This window comes from Labrus mixtus, chromosome 5 (assembly GCF_963584025.1).
Source record: "Labrus mixtus chromosome 5, fLabMix1.1, whole genome shotgun sequence".
Classification (NCBI taxonomy): Eukaryota; Metazoa; Chordata; class Actinopteri; order Labriformes; family Labridae; genus Labrus; species Labrus mixtus.
In genome coordinates, this window is record NC_083616.1 from 32,956,847 (window position 1) to 32,979,397 (window position 22,551).

The 22,551-nt window shown below is 42.4% G+C and overlaps 1 protein-coding gene across 1 annotated transcript in view; it reads right to left on the reverse strand.

The window, feature by feature from the left end:
- Nucleotides 1–22,551, reverse strand: part of LOC132974810 (spermatid perinuclear RNA-binding protein-like) — a 76,083-nt gene that overhangs the window by 8,977 nt on the left and 44,555 nt on the right. Inside the window, exons 6-10 of the mRNA XM_061039085.1 lie at nt 15,870–15,991; nt 12,990–13,085; nt 12,784–12,895; nt 10,164–10,309; nt 9,208–9,218 (exon numbers count right to left, since the gene is read on the reverse strand). Of these exons, the coding sequence (XP_060895068.1) occupies nt 9,208–9,218; nt 10,164–10,309; nt 12,784–12,895; nt 12,990–13,085; nt 15,870–15,991 (487 nt within the window). The remainder of the gene's footprint in view (nt 1–9,207; nt 9,219–10,163; nt 10,310–12,783; nt 12,896–12,989; nt 13,086–15,869; nt 15,992–22,551) is intronic.

A 22,551-nucleotide genomic window follows, 5' to 3' on the forward strand; every position in this document is an offset into this window, starting at 1 on the left:
AGAGACAGAGACAGAGAGAGACAGAGAGAGCGACACAGAGAGAGACAGAGAGAGAGAGACAGAGAGAGAAAGAGAGAGAGCGAGAGTTTAGTGAGTTTTAGTGGTAGTGTTGTTGTTGTTGTTGTTGTTGTTGTTGTTGTATTATAGTGAGTTTTAGTGGTAGTGCTGTTGTATTATAGTGAGTTTTAGTGGTAGTGTTGTTGTTGTTTTGTTGTATTATAGTGAGTTTTAGTGGTAGTGTTGTTGTTGTTGTTGTTGTATTATAGTGAGTTTTAGTGGTAGTGTTGTTGTTGTTGTTGTTGTTGTATTATAGTGAGTTTTAGTGGTAGTGTTGTTGTTGTTGTTGTTGTTGTATTATAGTGAGTTTTAGTGGTAGTGTTGTTGTTGTTGTTGTTGTTGTGTTGTATTATAGTGAGTTTTAGTGGTAGTGTTGTTGTTGTGTATTATAGTGAGTTTTAGTGGTAGTGTTGTTGTTTGTTGTTGTTGTTGTGTTGTTTGTTGTATTATAGTGAGTTTTAGTGGTAGTGTTGTTGTTGTTGTTGTTGTTGTTGTTGTATTATAGTGAGTTTTAGTGGTAGTGTTGTTGTTGTTGTTGTTGTTGTTGTTGTTGTTGTTGTATTATAGTGAGTTTTAGTGGTAGTGTTGTTGTTGTTGTTGTTGTATTATAGTGAGTTTTAGTGGTAGTGTTGTTGTTGTTGTTGTTGTTGTTGTATTATAGTGAGTTTTAGTGGTAGTGTTGTTGTTGTTGTTGTTGTTGTTGTTGTATTATAGTGAGTTTTAGTGGTAGTGTTGTTGTTGTTGTTGTTGTTGTATTATAGTGAGTTTTAGTGGTAGTGTTGTTGTTGTTGTTGTTGTTGTTGTTGTATTATAGTGAGTTTTAGTGGTAGTGTTGTTGTTGTTGTTGTTGTTGTTGTTGTTGTATTATAGTGAGTTTTAGTGGTAGTGTTGTTGTTGTTGTTGTTGTTGTTGTTGTTGTATTATAGTGAGTTTTAGTGGTAGTTTTGTTGTTGTTGTATTATAGTGAGTTTTAGTGGTAGTGTTGTTGTTGTTGTTGTTGTTGTTGTATTATAGTGAGTTTTAGTGGTAGTGTTGTTGTATTATAGTGAGTTTTAGTGGTAGTGTTGTTGTTGTTGTATTATAGTGAGTTTTAGTGGTAGTGTTGTTGTTGTTGTATTATAGTGAGTTTTAGTGGTAGTGTTGTTGTTGTTGTTGTATTATAGTGAGTTTTAGTGGTAGTGTTGTTGTTGTTGTTGTTGTTGTTGTTGTTGTTGTATTATAGTGAGTTTTAGTGGTAGTGTTGTTGTTGTTGTATTATAGTGAGTTTTAGTGGTAGTGTTGTTGTTGTTGTTGTTGTTGTTGTTGTTGTTGTTGTTGTATTATAGTGAGTTTTAGTGGTAGTGTTGTTGTTGTATTATAGTGAGTTTTAGTGGATGTGTTGTTGTGGTTGTTGTTGTTGTTGTTGTTGTTGTTGTTGTATTATAGTGAGTTTTAGTGGCAGTGTTGTTGTGGTTGTTGTTGTTGTATTATACTGAGTTTTAGTGGTAGTGTTGTTGTTGTTGTTGTTGTTGTAGTAGTAGTAGTAGTATTATAGTGAGTTTTAGTGGTAGTGTTGTTGTGGTTGTTGATGTTGTTGTATTATAGTGAGTTTTAGTGGTAGTGTTGTTGTTGTTGTTGTATTATAGTGAGTTTTAGTGGATGTGTTGTTGTGGTTGTTGTTATTGTTGTTGTTGTTGTTGTTGTTGTTGTAGTATTATAGTGAGTTTTAGTGGATGTGTTGTTGTGGTTGTTGCTGTTGTTGTATTATAGTGAGTTTTAGTGGTAGTGTTGTTGTTGTTGTTGTTGTTGTTGTTGTATTATAGTGAGTTTTAGTGGATGTGTTGTTGTGGTTGTTGTTGTTGTTGTTGTTGTATTATAGTGAGTTTTAGTGGATGTGTTGTTGTGGTTGTTATTGTTGTTGTTGTATTATACTGAGTTTTAGTGGATGTGTTGTTGTTGTTGTATTATAGTGAGTTTTAGTGGATGTGTTGTTGTTGTTGTTGTTGTATTATAGTGAGTTTTAGTGGATGTGTTGTTGTTGTTGTTGTATTATAGTGAGTTTTAGTGGATGTGTTGTTGTTGTTGTTGTATTATAGTGAGTTTTAGTGGATGTGTTGTTGTGGTTGTTGTATTATAGTGAGTTTTAGTGGTAGTGTTGTTGTTGTTGTTGTTGTTGTAGTAGTAGTAGTATTATAGTGAGTTTTAGTGGTAGTGTTGTTGTGGTTGTTGATGTTGTTGTATTATAGTGAGTTTTAGTGGTAGTGTTGTTGTTGTTGTATTATAGTGAGTTTTAGTGGATGTGTTGTTGTGGTTGTTGTATTATAGTGAGTTTTAGTGGATGTGTTGTTGTTGTTGTTGTATTATAGTGAGTTTTAGTGGTAGTGTTGTTGTTGTTGTTGTTGTAGTAGTAGTAGTAGTATTATAGTGAGTTTTAGTGGTAGTGTTGTTGTGGTTGTTGTATTATAGTGAGTTTTAGTGGATGTGTTGTTGTTGTTGTTGTTGTTGTATTATAGTGAGTTTTAGTGGATGTGTTGTTGTTGTTGTATTATAGTGAGTTTTAGTGGTAGTGTTGTTGTTGTTGTTGTTGTAGTAGTAGTAGTATTATAGTGAGTTTTAGTGGTAGTGTTGTTGTTGTTGTTGTTGTATTATAGTGAGTTTTAGTGGATGTGTTGTTGTTGTTGTTGTATTATAGTGAGTTTTAGTGGATGTGTTGTTGTTGTTGTTGTTGTATTATAGTGAGTTTTAGTGGTAGTGTTGTTGTTGTTGTTGTTGTTGTAGTAGTAGTAGTATTATAGTGAGTTTTAGTGGTAGTGTTGTTGTGGTTGTTGATGTTGTTGTATTATAGTGAGTTTTAGTGGTAGTGTTGTTGTTGTTGTTGTATTATAGTGAGTTTTAGTGGATGTGTTGTTGTGGTTGTTGTTATTGTTGTTGTTGTTGTTGTTGTTGTTGTTGTAGTATTATAGTGAGTTTTAGTGGATGTGTTGTTGTGGTTGTTGTTGTTGTTGTATTATAGTGAGTTTTAGTGGATGTGTTGTTGTGGTTGTTGTTGTTGTTGTTGTTGTTGTTGTTGTTGTATTATAGTGAGTTTTAGTGGATGTGTTGTTGTGGTTGTTGTTGTTGTATTATAGTGAGTTTTAGTGGATGTGTTGTTGTTGTTGTTGTATTATAGTGAGTTTTAGTGGATGTGTTGTTGTTGTTGTTGTATTATAGTGAGTTTTAGTGGATGTGTTGTTGTTGTTGTTGTTGTATTATAGTGAGTTTTAGTGGTAGTGTTGTTGTTGTTGTTGTTGTTGTATTATAGTGAGTTTTAGTGGTAGTGTTGTTGTTGTTGTTGTTGTTGTATTATAGTGAGTTTTAGTGGTAGTGTTGTTGTTGTTGTTGTTGTTGTTGTTGTTGTTGTATTATAGTGAGTTTTAGTGGTAGTGTTGTTGTTGTATTATAGTGAGTTTTAGTGGATGTGTTGTTGTGGTTGTTGTTGTTGTTGTTGTTGTTGTTGTATTATAGTGAGTTTTAGTGGCAGTGTTGTTGTGGTTGTTGTTGTTGTATTATACTGAGTTTTAGTGGTAGTGTTGTTGTTGTTGTTGTTGTTGTAGTAGTAGTAGTATTATAGTGAGTTTTAGTGGTAGTGTTGTTGTGGTTGTTGATGTTGTTGTTGTATTATAGTGAGTTTTAGTGGTAGTGTTGTTGTTGTTGTTGTATTATAGTGAGTTTTAGTGGATGTGTTGTTGTGGTTGTTGTTATTGTTGTTGTTGTTGTTGTTGTTGTAGTATTATAGTGAGTTTTAGTGGATGTGTTGTTGTGGTTGTTGCTGTTGTTGTTGTATTATAGTGAGTTTTAGTGGTAGTGTTGTTGTTGTTGTTGTTGTTGTTGTTGTTGTTGTTGTTGTTGTATTATAGTGAGTTTTAGTGGATGTGTTGTTGTGGTTGTTGTTGTTGTTGTTGTTGTTGTATTATAGTGAGTTTTAGTGGATGTGTTGTTGTGGTTGTTATTGTTGTTGTTGTATTATACTGAGTTTTAGTGGATGTGTTGTTGTTGTTGTATTATAGTGAGTTTTAGTGGATGTGTTGTTGTTGTTGTTGTTGTATTATAGTGAGTTTTAGTGGATGTGTTGTTGTTGTTGTTGTATTATAGTGAGTTTTAGTGGATGTGTTGTTGTTGTTGTTGTATTATAGTGAGTTTTAGTGGATGTGTTGTTGTGGTTGTTGTATTATAGTGAGTTTTAGTGGTAGTGTTGTTGTTGTTGTTGTTGTTGTAGTAGTAGTAGTATTATAGTGAGTTTTAGTGGTAGTGTTGTTGTGGTTGTTGATGTTGTTGTATTATAGTGAGTTTTAGTGGTAGTGTTGTTGTTGTTGTTGTATTATAGTGAGTTTTAGTGGATGTGTTGTTGTGGTTGTTGTATTATAGTGAGTTTTAGTGGATGTGTTGTTGTTGTTGTTGTTGTATTATAGTGAGTTTTAGTGGTAGTGTTGTTGTTGTTGTTGTTGTTGTAGTAGTAGTAGTATTATAGTGAGTTTTAGTGGTAGTGTTGTTGTGGTTGTTGTATTATAGTGAGTTTTAGTGGATGTGTTGTTGTTGTTGTTGTTGTATTATAGTGAGTTTTAGTGGATGTGTTGTTGTTGTTGTTGTTGTATTATAGTGAGTTTTAGTGGTAGTGTTGTTGTTGTTGTTGTTGTTGTAGTAGTAGTAGTATTATAGTGAGTTTTAGTGGTAGTGTTGTTGTTGTTGTTGTATTATAGTGAGTTTTAGTGGTAGTGTTGTTGTTGTTGTTGTTGTTGTTGTTGTTGTTGTATTATAGTGAGTTTTAGTGGTAGTGTTGTTGTTGTTGTTGTTGTATTATAGTGAGTTTTAGTGGTAGTGTTGTTGTTGTTGTTGTTGTTGTTGTTGTTGTTGTTGTATTATAGTGAGTTTTAGTGGTAGTGTTGTTGTTGTATTATAGTGAGTTTTAGTGGATGTGTTGTTGTGGTTGTTGTTGTTGTTGTTGTTGTTGTTGTTGTTGTTGTTGTTGTTGTTGTATTATAGTGAGTTTTAGTGGCAGTGTTGTTGTGGTTGTTGTTGTTGTATTATACTGAGTTTTAGTGGTAGTGTTGTTGTTGTTGTTGTTGTTGTAGTAGTAGTAGTATTATAGTGAGTTTTAGTGGTAGTGTTGTTGTGGTTGTTGATGTTGTTGTTGTATTATAGTGAGTTTTAGTGGTAGTGTTGTTGTTGTTGTTGTATTATAGTGAGTTTTAGTGGATGTGTTGTTGTGGTTGTTGTTATTGTTGTTGTTGTTGTTGTTGTTGTAGTATTATAGTGAGTTTTAGTGGATGTGTTGTTGTGGTTGTTGCTGTTGTTGTATTATAGTGAGTTTTAGTGGTAGTGTTGTTGTTGTTGTTGTTGTTGTTGTTGTTGTTGTTGTTGTATTATAGTGAGTTTTAGTGGATGTGTTGTTGTGGTTGTTGTTGTTGTTGTTGTTGTTGTATTATAGTGAGTTTTAGTGGATGTGTTGTTGTGGTTGTTATTGTTGTTGTTGTATTATACTGAGTTTTAGTGGATGTGTTGTTGTTGTTGTATTATAGTGAGTTTTAGTGGATGTGTTGTTGTTGTTGTTGTTGTTGTTGTATTATAGTGAGTTTTAGTGGATGTGTTGTTGTTGTTGTTGTATTATAGTGAGTTTTAGTGGATGTGTTGTTGTTGTTGTTGTATTATAGTGAGTTTTAGTGGATGTGTTGTTGTGGTTGTTGTATTATAGTGAGTTTTAGTGGTAGTGTTGTTGTTGTTGTTGTTGTTGTAGTAGTAGTAGTATTATAGTGAGTTTTAGTGGTAGTGTTGTTGTGGTTGTTGATGTTGTTGTATTATAGTGAGTTTTAGTGGTAGTGTTGTTGTTGTTGTTGTATTATAGTGAGTTTTAGTGGATGTGTTGTTGTGGTTGTTGTATTATAGTGAGTTTTAGTGGATGTGTTGTTGTTGTTGTTGTATTATAGTGAGTTTTAGTGGTAGTGTTGTTGTTGTTGTTGTTGTTGTAGTAGTAGTAGTATTATAGTGAGTTTTAGTGGTAGTGTTGTTGTGGTTGTTGTATTATAGTGAGTTTTAGTGGATGTGTTGTTGTTGTTGTTGTTGTATTATAGTGAGTTTTAGTGGATGTGTTGTTGTTGTTGTTGTTGTTGTTGTTGTATTATAGTGAGTTTTAGTGGTAGTGTTGTTGTTGTTGTTGTTGTTGTAGTAGTAGTAGTATTATAGTGAGTTTTAGTGGTAGTGTTGTTGTTGTTGTTGTATTATAGTGAGTTTTAGTGGATGTGTTGTTGTTGTTGTTGTATTATAGTGAGTTTTAGTGGATGTGTTGTTGTTGTTGTTGTATTATAGTGAGTTTTAGTGGTAGTGTTGTTGTTGTTGTTGTTGTTGTTGTTGTAGTAGTAGTAGTATTATAGTGAGTTTTAGTGGTAGTGTTGTTGTGGTTGTTGATGTTGTTGTATTATAGTGAGTTTTAGTGGTAGTGTTGTTGTTGTTGTTGTATTATAGTGAGTTTTAGTGGATGTGTTGTTGTGGTTGTTGTTATTGTTGTTGTTGTTGTTGTTGTTGTTGTAGTATTATAGTGAGTTTTAGTGGATGTGTTGTTGTGGTTGTTGTTGTTGTTGTATTATAGTGAGTTTTAGTGGATGTGTTGTTGTGGTTGTTGTTGTTGTTGTTGTTGTTGTTGTTGTTGTATTATAGTGAGTTTTAGTGGATGTGTTGTTGTGGTTGTTGTTGTTGTTGTTGTATTATAGTGAGTTTTAGTGGATGTGTTGTTGTGGTTGTTATTGTTGTTGTTGTATTATACTGAGTTTTAGTGGATGTGTTGTTGTTGTTGTTGTATTATAGTGAGTTTTAGTGGATGTGTTGTTGTTGTTGTTGTTGTATTATAGTGAGTTTTAGTGGATGTGTTGTTGTTGTTGTTGTATTATAGTGAGTTTTAGTGGATGTGTTGTTGTTGTTGTTGTATTATAGTGAGTTTTAGTGGATGTGTTGTTGTGGTTGTTGTTGTTGTTGTTGTTGTTATTGTATTATAGTGAGTTTTAGTGGATGTGTTGTTGTTGTTGTTGTTGTTGTTGTTGTATTATAGTGAGTTTTAGTGGATGTGTTGTTGTGGTTGTTGTTGTTGTATTATAGTGAGTTTTAGTGGATGTGTTGTTGTGGTTGTTGTTGCTGTTGTTGTTGTTGTTGTATTATAGTGAGTTTTAGTGGATGTGTTGTTGTGGTTGTTGTTGTTGTTGTTGTTGTTGTTGTTGTTGTATTATAGTGAGTTTTAGTGGATGTGTTGTTGTTGTTGTATTATAGTGAGTTTTAGTGGATGTGTTGTTGTTGTTGTTGTATTATAGTGAGTTTTAGTGGATGTGTTGTTGTTGTTGTATTATAGTGAGTTTTAGTGGATGTGTTGTTGTGGTTGTTGTTGTTGTTGTTGTTGTTGTTGTTGTTGTTGTTGTATTATAGTGAGTTTTAGTGGATGTGTTGTTGTGGTTGTTGTTGTTGTTGTTGTATTATAGTGAGTTTTAGTGGATGTGTTGTTGTTGTTGTTGTTGTTGTTGTATTATAGTGAGTTTTAGTGGATGTGTTGTTGTTGTTGTTGTATTATAGTGAGTTTTAGTGGATGTGTTGTTGTTGTTGTATTATAGTGAGTTTTAGTGGATGTGTTGTTGTGGTTGTTGTTGTTGTTGTTGTTGTTGTATTATAGTGAGTTTTAGTGGATGTGTTGTTGTGGTTGTTGTTGTTGTATTATAGTGAGTTTTAGTGGATGTGTTGTTGTTGTTGTTGTATTATAGTGAGTTTTAGTGGATGTGTTGTTGTTGTTGTTGTATTATAGTGAGTTTTAGTGGATGTGTTGTTGTTGTTGTTGTTGTATTATAGTGAGTTTTAGTGGATGTGTTGTTGTGGTTGTTGTTGTTGTTGTTGTTGTATTATAGTGAGTTTTAGTGGATGTGTTGTTGTGGTTGTTGTTGTTGTTGTTGTTGTATTATAGTGAGTTTTAGTGGATGTGTTGTTGTTGTGGGTGGAGGGGAGAGAGTTCCCACGCTCATTAGCTGGCTCATTAATCTGGCGGTTAGTCGGGCTGATCAGAGGTCAGGAGTGAGGTCATCAGATATTTATAGATCCGACGTGAGCTCGAGGGATTCTCCTTCAATCAGACGGCGGAGTGGAGAGATTCACTCAGCGGGTTTCCCAGAGGAAGCGCTGAGTGCGGCGAGGAGGTGCAGCCCGGCGGGACGAGCCGCTCGGCTGACTCTCTCTTAATGATCACGCTCGGTTAAATGAGCGTCTGCAGCTCGTTTCATGGCGGGGAAACAGGAAGGGGAGTTTTTTATGATGCTCTGAGGGGAGACGTTTAAAGACAGAAAGAAGTCGTTCTAATGAAAGAGCTGCTGGCATGGAGGGGAAGATGAAAAGAAAATCAGATATTATTTGTTGTTTTATGGCATAAACTCGGGGGGGGGGGGGGGGGGACTCTGCTTCTTTAGAGGTCAGACTTTAATGAGCCCTGAAAATACTTAAACTCTAAACTCTTAAAGTAAACATCCACTAAACTCGTCACTCTTTGTTTTCTCCTCCATTACTCGCCCAAATTAAAGGAGGCTTTAATTTGTGTGTGACCGTCTTCATCACCTTTGGGACCCGTTCAAAGCGGTGCATCAGCGGTCCAAATTTAGAGCCGGGGCGTGTTAATGGAAACCTTTTAAAGTCCGAGCCCCCCGGAGGAGCAGGAGGGATAATGAAGGTGGGAAAAGTTCCTCGCCTCCTTAAAGCTGCTGTCAGAGCGCCCTCGAGTACTAAACTTTCAGCTGCTCCAGTGGGATGCACGGAAATGGAAAACAAAAGTGCACCACCCACAAACCACTTTGTCTTTAAAACAGGTGAGAAGAATTTAAAGGAAGAATGTGAGACTGTGACGGGTTCAATCCACCCAGACTGTTTAAACTATTTACAAAACAAAAGTCTTTCCAAAAACAAAATCCACATAACTGAGCAAACAAACATTTAATTAATCAATCAATCATGTGATCACCAATGCTCGCCCCATCCGCCTATTTAGTATGCGGAAATGGGCCGCCTCTGTTTGGCACAAACAGGACACCGCGGAGCGCATATGACACACACCACCGGTAATCCTACTCTGCATCTGTATATATATGTATGAAACTAAAAAGAGAGCTTTCAAGTGTGCACCCTTGATCGCGCTGTGAAACGGAGAGGGAAAGGAGGATGATGGTGTGATTTACTGAATGATTATAGGCGCACTGGCAGAGGGAAAGTTTGGCGGATGTGTGTGTGTCGGTGTGTGTCAGCGTGTGTGTTGGTGTGTGTGCTGACTGCAGTCAGTGACGGAGCCGCTCCTTTTGATCCAGTAGATGAGCTCCAGCATGAAACCAAAACAAACTTCCTGTTTGGCCACGCCTCCTCCATACTGAAGCCTCCAGAGACACACCTCCAACCCCTCTCCACTCGCGTTTGCATGAAGGAGTTAAGTGCAATCAAAGGACAAAATTGTCCTTGTCTCGAGCTGCATTGTTGTGTTAGCATGCTAATGTTAGCGCTCTTTAGTTAGCTCGTAGCTTCACATTGTTGTGTTAGCATGCTAATGTTAGCGCTCTTTAGTTAGCTCGTAGCTTCACATTGTTGTGTTAGCATGCTAATGTTAGCGCTCTTTAGTTAGCTCGTAGCTTCACATTGTTGTGTTAGCATGCTAATGTTAGCGCTCTTTAGTTAGCTCGTAGCTTCACATTTCATGTAAACTGACACAGAATGAGCGTGATCTAAAAACTCTTACTAACATCCAAATAATCAGTGAGTATGTTCTTCTTCTTCTCTCTAGTTCTTGACTAAAACAGCTTTTATACACAAGGGGAGGAGCCGGCCGTCCCGTCCATGTAAACACGGCTCTGACAACAACACAGCCAGCGGGACTCGAGCTTCTCCCTCATTGTAGACAGTCATGACTCAGAGTGTCTTTGTTGTTTGCACTCAGAGCCCCCCACTCAAAGTCTCAAGCTCCTCGTCTGTTCTTTAAACTTCAGATTTGACTTGAGGAGGTGTTATTACAATCTTTATTATTTAAAGACACAGTGATCACTTTATGGATTTATAATGTAGAGGCAGCAGAGGGTCTGTATTGTGATGTAAACACATGTGGATGTAGTTTGAGGCCGTGCTGGGTGAAGGGGGGGGCTGACCTGGGCGCTCTCTGTGATGGCGTCGGCCTGCTGGGCGCTAAGGTGGCTCAGGACGTCTGTGGGCTCCCTCTCACACGGGTCGTGAACTCCTGGACCTCCTGAGGAGAAAAAACCACGTCAGAGAGAGTGACTCAGAGAAACCTCAGACACCGTGGGCTCTGCCTCCTAATCCACGACTCCCGCTGTGAACGCTGTGAACGCTGTGAACGCTGTGAACGCTGTGAACGCTGTGAACGCTGTGAACGCTGTGCACGCTGTGAACGCTGTGCACGCTCTGAACGCTGTGAACGCTCTGAACGCTCTGAACGCTGTGAACGCTGTGAACGCTCTGAACGCTGTGAACGCTGTGAACGCTGTGAACGCTGTGAACGCTGTGAACGCTGTGAACGCTCTGAACGCTCTGAACGCTGTGAACGCTGTGAACGCTCTGAACGCTCTGAACGCTGTGAACGCTCTGAACGCTCTGAACGCTGTGAACGCTGTGAACGCTCTGAACGCTGTGAACGCTCTGAACGCTCTGAACGCTGTGAACGCTCTGAACGCTCTGAACGCTGTGAACGCTGTGAACGCTCTGAACGCTCTGAACGCTGTGAACGCTGTGAACGCTGTGAACGCTGTGAACGCTGTGAACGCTGTGCACGCTGTGAACGCTGTGCACGCTCTGAACGCTGTGAACGCTCTGAACGCTCTGAACGCTGTGAACGCTGTGAACGCTCTGAACGCTGTGAACGCTGTGAACGCTCTGAACGCTCTGAACGCTCTGAACGCTGTGAACGCTGTGAACGCTCTGAACGCTCTGAACGCTCTGAACGCTGTGAACGCTCTGAACGCTCTGAACGCTGTGAACGCTGTGAACGCTCTGAACGCTGTGAACGCTGTGAACGCTCTGAACGCTCTGAACGCTCTGAACGCTGTGAACGCTCTGAACGCTGTGAACGCTCTGAACGCTGTGAACGCTGTGAACGCTCTGAACGCTGTGAACGCTGTGCACGCTCTGAACGCTGTGAACGCTCTGAACGCTCTGAACGCTGTGAACGCTCTGAACGCTGTGAACGCTGTGAACGCTCTGAACGCTCTGAACGAAGCTTCATCAATGATTCAGAGACATTCAGGGATCAAGCTGCCAATTCAGAGGGAAACCATGAACCACTTTTTAAAACCCCAATCACATCCTCACAAAGACCCGCTGTGCACGCATCCAACATGAGAGCTGAAGGTCGCTCGCATAAAAGAAAAACAGAGAGAACAGAGGACACATCTGTAAACACATCTGTCTTTAGTACAGCTGAAACATTTCTCATTCAGGGAAACACAAAGAAACCCTCTGAGAAGAAACACTCATTCTGGAAAAACTCCACGTCTGACTTTTACTAAATGAAATGTGAGTCATCGTGATTTTAAAGTGTTCATGTTGGGACGCTCCCCGGGAGCCTGGAGGGAGTCTGCAGCTTATCTCTGAATCATTAATGCAGCGTTGAGTACTCAGAGACTGAGCTGCTGTTGACACTCTGCAGTCTGAAGAGCATTAACCTTTAAGAAAACAGCTGAACCCCGGAGCAGTCCTCTAACTCCTTTATTCATGTTTCTCCTCGTTAAGGTCGGCTAAAGGTTCAACACTGAGACACTTTTTAACACCACTTGTTTTGTAAAGATAGACAGAACAGAAAAGTAACAAAGCTGTTAAGAAACTTTAGTTTTATTTTTAACCAAAATCTGCTTTAAAAATGTGTCATTTCATTGGGCTGTCTTCTAAGCACAGGGTCTCATTACCAGACTACTAGACTTTTGCAACTTTTGTGACGTTGAGCCACAGAAGCTTCAGATTCTTTAACTTCACACAGAAAAATGTCATCTAAAAATGATGTCTAAGCTAAGGGGACACCACATGCTGCCTTCAGGAGAACATAACAACAAATAAAAACAGACTCCTTTAAGGATTTATTTAAACTCCTCCCTCATCTGAAACTGAACATGTTAGCAGAACAAACAGTTAAAGCTTTTAAACAAACTACTGAACGACATGTTGAGCGGTTGTGTTTGTATCAGCTGTGTCTCCTCCTCTCTCTGCTTTAATGATGTGAAACATAAACCCTGTCCTGCAGTCTGCAGGATGTTAAGCTCTCTGAGGGTCTGACCGAGCTGTGAGACCCCCCCCGCTGAGTCCTGCAGATCCAACAGAGTCAGTGGGCAGCACGACTTGTGTTGGAGTCTACTTCACAACTTTCCCTGCAGGCTGAGAGCTCGACTAGCGTCCTGTAGCTAGCAGACGTGCTAACTCCACAAAGCGAAAACAGACGGGACTAAAAGAGCTGCACAGAAACTGACCGTTCTAGACTTTAATGAATACGATATAGTCACACAGGAAAACAGTTTAAACCTATTTTCTTTGAGCATGCCTTGCCATAAAGCTGATTGATTCTGATAAATAAACAAAGATAACATTGAAAATGTTTCAGTGTAGCAGACTGTTTTCTTTCTATGAATTGCCTCTTAACTTTTCTCTATCTCGGCAGGTCACCTCAGTTTTCTCATGGTGTAACCCTGGACTCTGTGTGTGATCTCGAGCACTGACCTGGCAGCAGAATCCCTGAGGCGATGCACTCCATGACTCGCCGCAGGGCCTCACCTGGACCCAACGGCCGGTTACAGGTGGCGATGGCTTTTTCACAGATCAGCTCCAGAGGCTGCAGAGGACGACACATACACACCAGGTGAGGAAAGCTTCATATCTTTAAACTGAATGTTTCTGGTTCTTGTGATTGTGCAGCTGTCTCTTACCCATCCTTTGAGCGGCCTCCACCCCGCCTGTCTGTTGCACATCTCTCTGAGAATCCTCAGGACGATGACGCAGGATTTGAGATCTGTGACTCTGGCCTGAGGGGAGACGAGGACAAAGAGGAGAATATGAACCTGACAGGAGTCTGACAGAGCAGAGTGTGCTCGTGACACTCTACACACTCTGACGTATCAGATCTTTCTCAGGACCCCTGAACTGTCAACATGCTGCTCATACCAGCGTCAGCGAGGGGAAAACGTTCTATTCAACTTTATCTGCTTATTAAGTTGAACCTTTAAACAGATAAATATCTGGAGCTTAAAATATGTAAACAGACACTTTAGAAATCTATCTATTAAAATGTTGATTCCAACTTCAGATACAGAATGATTCCTCACAGCGTTTTCACATCAGGCACGATTGTTTTGCACCACGCCCGACCACGATCTCCCCCCCTCCCCCCCTCCCCCGCTGGTCTGCGTTCACATCAGTAACATCGCTCTGTACCCGAGTACACCTGTGTATGTTCACAGTCCGATACAGCAGGGGGCAGTATGCACATACTTTGTTCTTTGCTTCTAAGAAAGAAGTAGTAACCATGGCAACCACTCGCAGACTGAGTCCGTCCTGCTAACTGAGGATGTTTTTGTTATTTCTGAGACGCCAACATCGACCCTCTTCCTACGTCCACATCTAGCGTGCAGCTCAGAGGAGGAAACGGGCCGTGCTGCAGAGACACTAAATGATTTTCATTGGACCACAGATTTTTGATTTATGTTTCACGGCTTGTTCCTGCAACCTGTGCGCAGCTGAGAGCGTATCGGCTGTGCACGTGTCACCCTGTTGGTCTGTTCTTGTTTCTCTTAGTTTGACTTTATACCGACTTCCTGAGGGGAGGAGCTGAAGGTCAACGTTTACAGGGTGGGAGGAGTCACGTCCTCTGTACCTGTCTGCTGTTCAGGGATTCAGGGTTTAGCTGTGACCCCGCGATCAGCCTACCGGACCAAACAGAGCGGGAACGCAGCCGATGTGTCGCTGATTGTTTCCTTATGGCGGCTAAATCTGCAGCACACTCGCTGGAAAGGAACAAAGAAACAGTTTATATCTTTGAAAACTAAGAAAACAAACCTCACAGAGCTGCTGTGAGAAGAAAAACAGAAAATGAGCTCATGAAGAATAAAGATGGACGTTTGTTTTTATGGACGGTGGATGAAGAAGAACATCACTAATTGTATCTGCAGTTATGAGCGAGGAGGTGGAGGGCCGCGGGTCGTTTCTGAGTGTGATGAATCCTCTCTGCAGAGCTCCACCTTCACTCTCCTCTCAGAGATTACTTTACATTCAGCTCTCCTTCCCCGAGGGGAGACGCTCGCTGCTTCACCTGCCCTTCACTCCACAGAGGAGGACAGCTCCGAGCTCAGACTCACAGCTCAAACCTGACGAGTTCAACAACGTCCACGTGACCTTCAACAACGTCCACGTGACCTTCAACAACGTCCACGTGACCTTCAACAACGTCCACGTGACCTTCAGAGCTCCCTCTGTACCGTCTTCTAGCTGCACAGACAGACTCCATCTTCTTCTCCTCTCTGGTAGTTTATGTTTTTCTTTCTATATTTATGCAGAAAATGTTTCTCTTTTATCCCTTCTGAAGACTTAAGAGGCTCTCATGTAAATGTCTAAAGGTCAAAGGTCAAAGATATCTTTATTGTCCCCACATTAAGATCTCTTAACGGCGCTGGTGATGTCACCAAAATATTCCTCGTATTTTTGTCTCCTGCGGGTCGTGCCCTGTACTCACATCCTCCTCGTGTTGAGTCCAGACAAAGTAGGATGGCGAGCGTCCTCCGTTTGACGCTCAGAGTGAAGAGAACAAAGAATCTCAAATATGAAACATTTAGCTGCTTTCTCTCTTCACTCAGAGTTTCTCCTCCAGCCTCCTCGTATCTTCAGAAAGTCAGAGTGATCTGATGTGAGAACACAGCAGGATATAATCAGGAGAATTCACCTGGAGCCAGTGGGAGGGGCCAGTGGGAGGGGCCAGTGGGAGGGGGTGGTGACCTTTATTCCCTGTGATCGCTGCACGACCATAGACTGTCTGCACGCCACCTCTACCATCTCCGTGCTCTAATCAACCTGCTGCTGCATGTTTCCTGTTCTCCAGTTTGTTCTTCTCCTCTCTTTAGTTCACATTGAGATTCTCTTCAGCTACACGTAGCGTTGATACAAAGACAAATATTCTCATCATAGAGTCATATGGAGGACTCTGCTGCTCCGTCCGCTACATCCTCGTTGTATTTGTCACATCTTACCCCAGGAGACTCCGCCCCCTCCTGTCTGACAGAGATAGTCTCCCCCGTGAGGTGCATGTGTGAACGACCAGATCATATCTGGATCCGTCCTCCTGAAATCATCTGGATATTTTCAGGAGTGCGTGTGTGAAAGCAGCTGTAAAAAGTAACGGAGCAGTGTCAGTCATACGGCGGTTGTTGTCAACAGACTGTTGTCATGGAGACAGGACGACTGAGCACCACTTTTATTCTCAGCGCACAAACGTCTGATCCATCGCTCCAGAGTGCACAGCCAGCGCCGTTCTGCCCGTAAAGAAACACGAGGTGGACACCGGGCCGTAGAGGTGACTCATGCAGAGCAGGAAGAAGAGTCAGGATGTTTGAACACCTGGATGACTGTGATTGGATGAAACTGGAGACACAGCTGTGAAGAAGCTGCTTCATCTCTCTGCGCGCGGCTCGTCTTCATTAAAATCTCTTTATGATGAGATTATGTTTCCAAACATGTCGCCTGCTGCACGTTTATCTTTAATCATTTATTACAGAGTGAGGAATATTAAAGGTGTTCGTGTCATCGCCAGCTGTGCTCACCTGGAACCATTTAGCGTGTCGGAGCAACGCCAGCGCAGCCCGACACTTCTGCCGGTCCAGGACGTCCTCTTCATCATCCTCCTCTTCCTCCTTCTTTTTCTTCTTCTCTTTACTGTCGTCTTCTTCTGAAAAAAGAACGACAATGAGTCTCTCTCTCTCTCTTTCTCTCTCTCTCTCTTTCTTTCTCCTCTCTCTTTCTTTCTCCTCTCTCTCTCTGTCTCTCTCTCTCTTTCTCTCTCTCTCTCTCTCTCTGTCTCTCTCTTTCTTTCTCCTCTCTCTCTCTGTCTCTCTCTCTCTTTCTCTCTCTCTCTCTTTCTCTCTCTTTCTCCTCTCTCTCTCTTTCTCCTCTCTCTCTCTCTTTCTCTCTCTCTCTCTTTCTTTCTCCTCTCTCTTTCTTTCTCCTCTCTCTCTTTCTCTCTCTCTCTTTCTCCTCTCTCTCTCTCTCTTTTTCTCTCTCTCTCTTTCTCCTCTCTCTCTCTTTCTTTCTCCTCTCTCTTTCTTTCTCCTCTCTCTCTTTCTCTCTCTCTCTCCTCTCTCTCTCTCTCTTTTTCTCTCTCTCTCTTTCTCTCTCTCTTTTTCTCTCTCTCTTTTTCTCTCTCTCTCACACACACACACACACACACACACACACACACATATGGATCATTATTAGCCACACCCACTGATCTGATCCAATGAGCAGGAGGAGAATTGAACAGATTTGGCGTTTCATGCACGATGTGGGATCTCAAAACCTCGACAAGAGGAACAGAGGGGACGTTAGCGCATGCGTCTCGCTCCCTGGCTGGCGTCCCGCTCGAGATGCAGATCAGTGGCCCGTGGCGATGAACACGCCAGATTAGTGTGTTATCAATTACAGAGCAGGAGGAAAATGAGAGCATGGCGACCAGATTAGAGATTAAAACAACATTTGAGAACAAGGAGACGAGAGTCTCCGAGCGGGACGCCATGCTGCTATTTTCACTCCTGCAGGGTCAGATGTTTATGTTGGAGTGAACCGGGCTCTCCACAACGGGTTCCCTGTAGGGAGCGCTCCCCGCCATGACCGCAGGCCGAGCCATGGGAGGGAGGAAGAGTGACAGCAGACGACGACAACGACAATATAAACATCTGAGAGAGAGAGAGAGGAAGTGAGGGCGCTCAGGAGCCCGCTGTGGGACGGACAAGCAGACGAGGAAAAGGACAAACAGACTGCAGGGCACACAGCAGCAGCGCTCAGGAGGGAAGGCTCACAGCACAGTGACGCCTCTTTATTTTCATGGTGCCAACAGGCAAATGTTAAATGTTGATGAATGTCCCATTACGGCTCAAAGATGTCCCAATGAGCGATCGTCAGCGGAGATTAAATCACGACTAAACTCTACAAGAAAACGCTGACACAGATCGTCAGGAAGGCTCCAGCTCGTAGGGAGGAAGTTATATTTTAGTCTGATAGTTAAAGTTGTGTGTGTGTGTGATAAATCAGGGTTAATGTGAGCGGGGAGCACTGTGTGTGTGTGTGTGTGTGTGTGTGTGTGTGTGTCAGCAGTCTGTTTCCATACAGAGGTCGTAGTGAAGCTGAAGGATGAAGAGGAGGAGGACAGACGAAGGAGCTGATGACAGTAGAGGACTGAGGACCTTCATGTTCTGCCCCTGAGGATTCTGGGTAACAGGATGTACCACTCTGGAATAATGCCCCCCCCCTCCCTCAGATCGATGGTTCACCCGGGGATTTCACAAACAAATGAAACTTGGAGCTGAAGTGAGATCTGACAGAAAACCATTAAATTCCTTTTTCCTCTCATGAAGAGCGGAGGTCGATACGATTCATAGAAATGTTTCTAAAGATCACTCTTTGCTCTTCAGTGGCTCGATTACTTCTTTCCATCAGAAACATTCAGCGGACAGCGAGGGTTAGTTCAGAGACATTTAAAGGTGAATCAGTTCAGGGTTGAAACATCTCTCTGTGAATATTCTATTTAAGATGTAAATGATAAGAGGATTGTTAAATTAATCAATTCATTTTTCCAGCGCTAATTGACCTCTTTACAGATATTTACAGTCTGATATCATTCCCATGTCACGGGTAATGTGTCTGCCGCTCTGACATTAGCTTCATTTAGAGCAGATTGTCTTTCATTTTCTCCCCCTACAAATTCAATCTGATCTCATCCACAGCTCGGTCATTACACGCTGGATTATTCTGGTGGTGTTTTTCCAGACTCCTGATAATAACTGATCTCTAACAGGCTGAGAAAACAAACAGACGAGCTGCAGGTTTGATTCTAACTGGGACGTCTATCTTTGTATATTTGATGTTTTCATCTCAGGCCCTCCAGGAAGTTGCCATGTTGGGACCCCCCCCCCCCCCCCCTCACATGTTTCATGCCCTCGCACATTTAGCTGATCTCTGCAATTTTTCAGCACGTTTGATCAAAGAACATCCTTCCCCCATGGGCGTCGACATGCACGTCAACAAACAGACTTCTTTGATGTTGAAATGTGGATCTCCATAAATCTGTGATGATGTACAAATATTACAAAGTTTGGTTTAATGTGTCTTAAATATTTCAACAAAGATCCGTACAAATCGTCTCTCTCTGGATTTAGCTTCAAACTCTAGAGTCCAGACTTTAAAGGAGCAGTATGTAACTCTGACCCCTAGTGTTTAAAATGAGTACTGCAGTCTAAATTCTAAACCTCATAGAGAGCTGTCCCCCCCCCCCCCCTCCTCTCTGCAGGTCACCATGTGGTGGACTCTGAAGCTTCAGTGTTTATCCAGCTCTGCATGGGTCTGTAAACCTTTCTGTGTTCTAACCTCTCTCCATTTTTCAAAAGCATCTCCAATATTGATCCTAGTTTGAGCACGTTTCTGCTCGTGGAGCTTATTAGAAACATGCAGAGGCTTTTTAGGTCGGGTACAATCACTTCTATCTGAACCACTTCTCTTGCCCGCTTCCATCGCTGCAACACCTGTTGACCTGATAACTGCTCTCATATCTGACAAACTGAGGGGCGTCCAAAACGGCCGTGTGGGGGCGTGTCTTAAAAGCACCTACCTTCTCTGGTCCAATCAAATCCAGAGCATTCAGGAGCAGAATCTAAACTATTTTCTTTTTCACTTGGTTTTCAGGTGAAATGTTGAAACAGTTTCAGAGCAGAACATGAAGAATCCATCAGTCCAGGGTCCAGAACAGATAGATTAGACCCCCCCCCAATATAATTCTCTCTGACATCAGCTGCTTCGGGGAATTTTTAAATCGTGACCAGGACAAAAGATTTATTCAATGAACACTGTTTTTCCAACATGAAATTATGTTAGCCAATAAAGATTGACGAGGTGGCTGCTGGGTAATGTAGTCCGTGTTTAGCAGACATGGAGCAGAATTTCATGTTAAGAGAGAAGTCTAGTTAACAGAGGGAGGGGGAGGAGCATGTCAGAGGGTAAGTGGGTTTGTTTGATTTGTTCGTCCCCTTGTACCCGGGGTTTCCTGCTGCAGGATGAGAGGGGGGGCGGCGGTGCCTTGTCAGCAGCAGAGGCCACAGAGGAGTGTCGGTCCACACAGCGAGCTGACCTGACAAAACCAACAATCAGTGAGGAGGAGGGGCCAACGACAAGAACAACAAGAAATAACAATCAGTGAGGAGGAGGGGCCAACGACAAGAACAACAAGAAATAACAATCAGTGAGGAGGAGGGGCCAACGACAAGAACAACAAGAAATAACAATCAGTGAGGAGGAGGGGCCAACGACAAGAACAACAAGAAATAACAATCAGTGAGGAGGAGGGGCCAACGACAAGAACAACAAGAAATAACAATCAGTGAGGAGGAGGGGCCAACGACAAGAACAACAAGAAATAACAATCAGTGAGGAGGAGGGGCCAACGACAAGAACAACAAGAAATAACAATCAGTGAGGAGGAGGGGCCAACGACAAGAACAACAAGAAATAACAATCAGTGAGGAGGAGGGGCCAACGACAAGAACAACAAGAAATAACAATCAGTGAGGAGGAGGGGCCAACGACAAGAACAACAAGAAATAACAATCAGTGAGGAGGAGGGGCCAACGACAAGAACAACAAGAAATAACAATCAGTGAGGAGGAGGGGCCAACGACAAGAACAACAAGAAATAACAATCAGTGAGGAGGAGGGGCCAACGACAAGAACAACAAGAAATAACAATCAGTGAGGAGGAGGGGCCAACGACAAGAACAACAAGAAATAACAATCAGTGAGGGGGAGGGGCCAACGACAAGAACAACAAGAAATAACAATCAGTGAGGAGGAGGGGCCAACGACAAGAACAACAAGAAATAACAATCAGTGAGGGGGAGGGGCCAACGACAAGAACAACAAGAAATAACAATCAGTGAGGAGGAGGAGCCAACGACAAGAACAACAAGAAATAACAATCAGTGAGGAGGAGGGGCCAACGACAAGAACAACAAGAAATAACAATCAGTGAGGAGGAGGGGCCAACGACAAGAACAACAAGAAATAACAATCAGTGAGGAGGAGGAGCCAACGACAAGAACAACAAGAAATAACAATCAGTGAGGAGGAGGAGCCAACGACAAGAACAACAAGAAATAACAATCAGTGAGGAGGAGGGGCCAACGACAAGAACAACAAGAAATAACAAAGAAGAACGAGACAGATCCTGAAAGAAACATCAAACAAATCAGACTGAGACCTGGTACTGATCCTAACAGGTCTTCAGACTGGGACCTGGTACTGATCCTAGCTAACAGGTCATCAGACTGAGACCTGGTACTGATCCTAACAGGTCTTCAGACTGGGACCTGGTACTGATCCTAACAGGTCTTCAGACTGGGACCTGGTACTGATCCTAGCTAACAGGTCTTCAGACTGGGACCTGGTACTGATCCTAGCTAACAGGTCATCAGACTGGGACCTGGTACTGATCCTAGCTAACAGGTCTTCAGACTGAGACCTGGTACTGATCCTAGCTAACAGATCATCAGACTGGGACCTGGTACTGATCCTAGCTAACAGGTCATCAGACTGAGACCTGCTACTGATCCTAGTTAACAGGTCATCAGACTGAGACCTGGTACTGATCCTAGCTAACAGATCATCAAACTGGGACCTGGTACTGATCCTAGCTAACAGATCATCAAACTGGGACCTGGTACTGATCCTAGCTAACAGGTCTTCAGACTGAGACCTGGTACTGATCCTAGTTAACAGGTCATCAGACCGAGACCTGGTACTGATCCTAGCTAACAGGTCTTTAAACTGGGACCTGGTACTGATCCTAGCTAACAGGTCATCAGACTGAGACCTGGTACTGATCCTAGCTAACAGGTCTTTAAACTGGGACCTGGTCCTGATCCTAGATAACAGGTCTTCAGACTGAGACCTGGTACTGATCCTAGTTAACAGGTCTTCAGACTGAGACCTGGTACTGATCCTAGCTAACAGGTCATCAGACTGAGACCTGGTACTGATCCTAGCTAACAGGTCTTTAAACTGGGACCTGGTACTGATCCTAGCTAACAGGTCATCAGACTGAGACCTGGTACTGATTCTAGCTAACAGGTCTTTAAACTGGGACCTGGTCCTGATCCTAGATAACAGGTCTTCAGACTGAGACCTGGTACTGATCCTAGCTAACCTAGCTTAGTTTGGTTTTGTGACATTTCTAAAAGGTCAAATGTTAGCAGTTCACAAGAATGCAGAGACGTCCAGATTCTTACAAACCCGGAGCTGATGAACACTGAACACCTGACGGAGGTTTCATGAGCCTGGAGTCATTTTGTGTCAATATGTGAAACACTGAAGAGACTGTGTCTGTTAGGAGACCCTGTGTGTGTCTGTTAGGAGACCCTGTGTGTGTCTGTTAGGAGACCCTGTGTGTGTCTGGTAGGAGACCCTGTGTGTGAGTGTAGGAGACCCTGTGTGTGAGTGTAGGAGACCCTGTGTGTGTCTGTTAGGAGACCCTGTGTGTGAGTGTAGGAGACCCTGTGTGTGAGTGTAGGAGACCCTGTGTGTGTGTGTAGGAGACCCTGTGTGTGAGTGTAGGAGACCCTGTGTGTGAGTGTAGGAGACCCTGTGTGTGTGTGTAGGAGACCCTGTGTGTGAGTGTAGGAGACCCTGTGTGTGTCTGTTAGGAGACCCTGTGTGTGAGTGTAGGAGACCCTGTGTGTGTCTGTTAGGAGACCCTGTGTGTGTGTGTAGGAGACCCTGTGTGTGAGTGTAGGAGACCCTGTGTGTGTCTGTTAGGAGACCCTGTGTGTGTCTGTTAGGAGACCCTGTGTGTGAGTGTAGGAGACCCTGTGTGTGTGTGTGTAGGAGACCCTGTGTGTGAGTGTAGGAGACCCTGTGTGTGTGTGTAGGAGACCCTGTGTGTGTCTGTTAGGAGACCCTGTGTGTGAGTGTAGGAGACCCTGTGTGTGTGTGTAGGAGACCCTGTGTGTGAGTGTAGGAGACCCTGTGTGTGTGTGTGTGTGTGTGTGTGTAGGAGACCCTGTGTGTGTCTGTTAGGAGACCCTGTGTGTGTGTGTAGGAGACCCTGTGTGTGTGTGTGTGTAGGAGACCCTGTGTGTGAGTGTAGGAGACCCTGTGTGTGTGTGTGTGTGTAGGAGACCCTGTGTGTGAGTGTAGGAGACCCTGTGTGTGTGTGTAGGAGACCCTGTGTGTGAGTGTAGGAGACCCTGTGTGTGTGTGTAGGAG